This window comes from Panthera uncia (assembly GCF_023721935.1).
Source record: "Panthera uncia isolate 11264 chromosome A1 unlocalized genomic scaffold, Puncia_PCG_1.0 HiC_scaffold_17, whole genome shotgun sequence".
Taxonomy (NCBI): Eukaryota; Metazoa; Chordata; class Mammalia; order Carnivora; family Felidae; genus Panthera; species Panthera uncia.
The window spans coordinates 960,803-964,096 of NW_026057577.1; the positions used below are offsets into that span (position 1 = coordinate 960,803).

General features: G+C 37.0%; 1 protein-coding gene across 1 annotated transcript; it reads right to left on the reverse strand.

The window, feature by feature from the left end:
- Positions 1–2,080: 2,080 nt before the first annotated feature.
- On the reverse strand, positions 2,081–3,025 carry LOC125935336 (olfactory receptor 2T29-like). Its single transcript, XM_049648951.1, has one exon. It carries the CDS (start codon positions 3,023–3,025, stop codon positions 2,081–2,083), a length of 945 nt encoding a protein of 314 aa, XP_049504908.1.
- Between the last annotated feature and the right edge of the window lie 269 nt (positions 3,026–3,294).

Genomic DNA, 3,294 nt, shown 5'->3' on the forward strand with positions numbered 1-3,294 from the left:
GTTTTAACTGGAACCATCAAATGTGTGTGTCATTATGATATAACAAATTGAGGGATGATATACACAGTACTCAATTATTTTGTAAGTTAAAGAGTATACATATTTCATGTATTTCATTAGACTGAAAAAAAAGAATATAAACTAATTTTCCAACATTACTTCCCCAAATACTGCAAGATCCTTATTGTATAGCCATGAAGGTATTGATTGTGTCAAGAGAAAAAGGAAATGTCCACTTTTGAAAGCACCTAATTCACAAGTTGTCACAGCTAATTGGAAACTGGTATGCAAGCAATCAAGTTTGTAGTTTTAAGGAACAGATTCAACAAAGCCCTGTTTATCCCCTAAAGCCTCTAATTCCACTTAGAATCATCCATTCCACTTAGATCAACACTATTAAGCTCATCGTCCTCACACACCTGGTCTCCATATTTCCTGTATTTCTCCTCTCCAATTCATTCTCTGATTTAACTTTTCAAAAATCCAACTCTCATCATTTTCTGATAATTTGTGAATACCTGGGTCACAAAAGGGCAAGAACTGAGGCTGTAAATTGAACCCAGAAAGGAGGTGTCATTGGAACATTTCTTTCCTGCTTGGTCAACCATCTGAACTTTGCTTATAGTGTTCCTTTTCTGTGACATCATGTCCTTGAGCAAGACCTGTGGTTCCAGCCTCCTGTACTCATATGAAGGTAATAGCTAGTCATCATTCAACACTGAGCTCTAGGGTCTTTTTCAGCCTCTTTGGACAAACTCATAAGTCGTAGGTAGAAGTAGTGTGTTCATATGAGTTGTACCCTTTCCATATATGCCTCAAAAAATTTTATGTTGGGGCGCCTGGGTGGCTCTGTTGGTTAAGTGTCCGACTTCAGCTCAGGTCATGATCTCATGGTTTGTGAGTTCAAGCCCTATGTTGGGCTCTGTGCTGACAGCTCATAGCCTGGCACCTGCTTCAGATTCTGTGTCTCCCTCTCTCTCTGACCCTCCTCTGCTCACACTCTGCTCTCTCTCCCTCAAAAATAAATAAAAATTTAAAAATATTTTTAAAATATGTATTTTTTTTATTTTTTATTACAACTATTGACACAAACTGCACTTATAGATCAAATTCCTTAGGGACAGCAGATATTTGTTATTTATATGTGAAATACACTTAGCTACTAGCTATTTTTTATTATAAAATAGCATAAGATGTGTTTTTTTAATAAATGAAGGATTGAATGTTTGATGGGCTTTCTCTGCTTGTTTGAATAAGAAGTTACATACTTCAGGTGTCAGCTCTGATATTACCTTATGCTGGAGAGCTTCCCTAAGCCCTTCTTCTTGGTGTTAATAATTTTTTCCCACAATCCCTTCTACCCCAATGTATTAATGATTTCAGAGAGGTAAAAGGCATTAAATATCTTTATATTTGGAACCTAAAGAACAAAACTTCCCTAATTAAATGCAGGCCAACAAATTGATTGTTGCAGTAATGACCAGCCATGATAACATGAGCATGATTTCCAAGATTTATCACTTACACAGCCACCATGCACCAAGGACAACTTTTGAAACAGACAAAAGTCTGATAGTTTATGTTTTATTATTAAGTAATTTTTAAGTTACAGAAAATTAATATGAATAATAGTAATAGTACAATTATTATGAATTTTAATAATAGTACAATAAACAATTAACATAACTTTTGCTTAGATTCTCTTAACATTATACCCCATTTGGTTTAGCACCTCTCTCTCTATCTCTCTCTTTCTCACCAGTTCTACATATTATGGTCTTTGTTTATAAATATTTTATTATATATTTCATAAGAATATGAGCATTTCCCACAGAGTCACAGTGCAGTTATCAACTTCAGAAAAATATAACATGTATACAATACCATTGTGCAAATATTTTGAATGCAGAAATGTAAAAATGAAGAGCTTTCTGGTACAGGGAAACAATTCCTGTGAAAGGGATAAATAGATGACAACAAATCATGCTATAATAATCTGAGGAATAACATTGGTATAGGATCCTACAGTTTTAATTTGTAGAGTGCAGGAAAAAACATTAGTACAAATATTTCCTACTTTTTAGTTTCCTGAAAGACAAATTCCACATTTTTTCAGTGCCTTTGTAACATCCTTATTCCTAAGACTATAAATTAAAGGGTTTAGAACAGGAGTGAGTATGGTGTAAAAGACAGATACAATCATGTCATTCTCAGGGGTGTGGTAGGAATTGGGGAGCATGTAGGTATAAATGGCAGCCCCATAGAAGAGGATGACAACAGTCATGTGGGAAGAACAAGTAGCAAAGGCCTTTTTCCGCCCCTCTGCTGACTTCATCCTGTGGATGGTGAAGAGGATGAAAGAATAGGAGCTTGAAATGACTGTCACAGGAATGAGGAGCATGAGAACGCAACATAAGTACATAAGTGTCTCATAGAGGGAAGTATCTGAGCAGGAAAGCTTCATTACAGCAGGGACTTCACAGAAGAAATGATGGATCTCCCGGGATCTGCAGAAGGGGAAGGTCATGGTGACAGGAGTGAGCATAAATCCATCCACAGATCCCAGCAACCAGCAGGAAGACACCAAGATGAGGCATACCCTATGGTTCATGAGGATAGGATAATGGAGTGGATGGCAGATGGCCACATAGCGGTCATAGGCCATGGCAGCTAGAAGGAAAAATTCTGAACCTACCAGTGTCAAATAGAGAAACATCTGCATCCCACATTCAGGGGCGGAGATCTTATTCACACCCATAACCTGGTCCATGAGCATCTTGGGCACAGTGACAGAAATGTACATCACATCCATGAGAGACAACTGAGTAATAAAAAAGTACATGGGGTTATGAAGGTGAACATCATAGTGTATCAAAAGGATCAGCATGGTGTTTCCAGACAAGGCCATCAGGAAAACCACAAAAATGACCACACAAAGCAGAGCTGGGTGCTTGGATTGACTGAAGAGTCCCACTAGGTCAAAATCTGATCGTACAGTATGGTTGGCCACCCAAGTGTTTTCCATTGGATTTCACCTGGATCACCAAGGAGAAATATGGAGTTAATGGATGATTCATGTGATATCATTACCTGAAATAAATGTTTCAGTAAGTTTGTGTGTGTATGTTTACACATGGAAAACCAGTGTGCTAATAAGGGGAAGTTTCAAGGACTTGGAAGTTTTAGGATTATAAATTACCTATAATTGAACAAATTTACTGAAATCTAAGAATTCAGATCTGCAAATCAAAAATATTGGTATTTTATAATTCCACTATTGGGTGTACATTTCCC

What these genes read in the sequence shown, in the direction of transcription:
- LOC125935336 (XM_049648951.1), bottom strand. Translation starts at nt 3,025, where the DNA reads ATGGAAAACACTTGGGTGGCCAACCATACTGTACGATCAGATTTTGAC.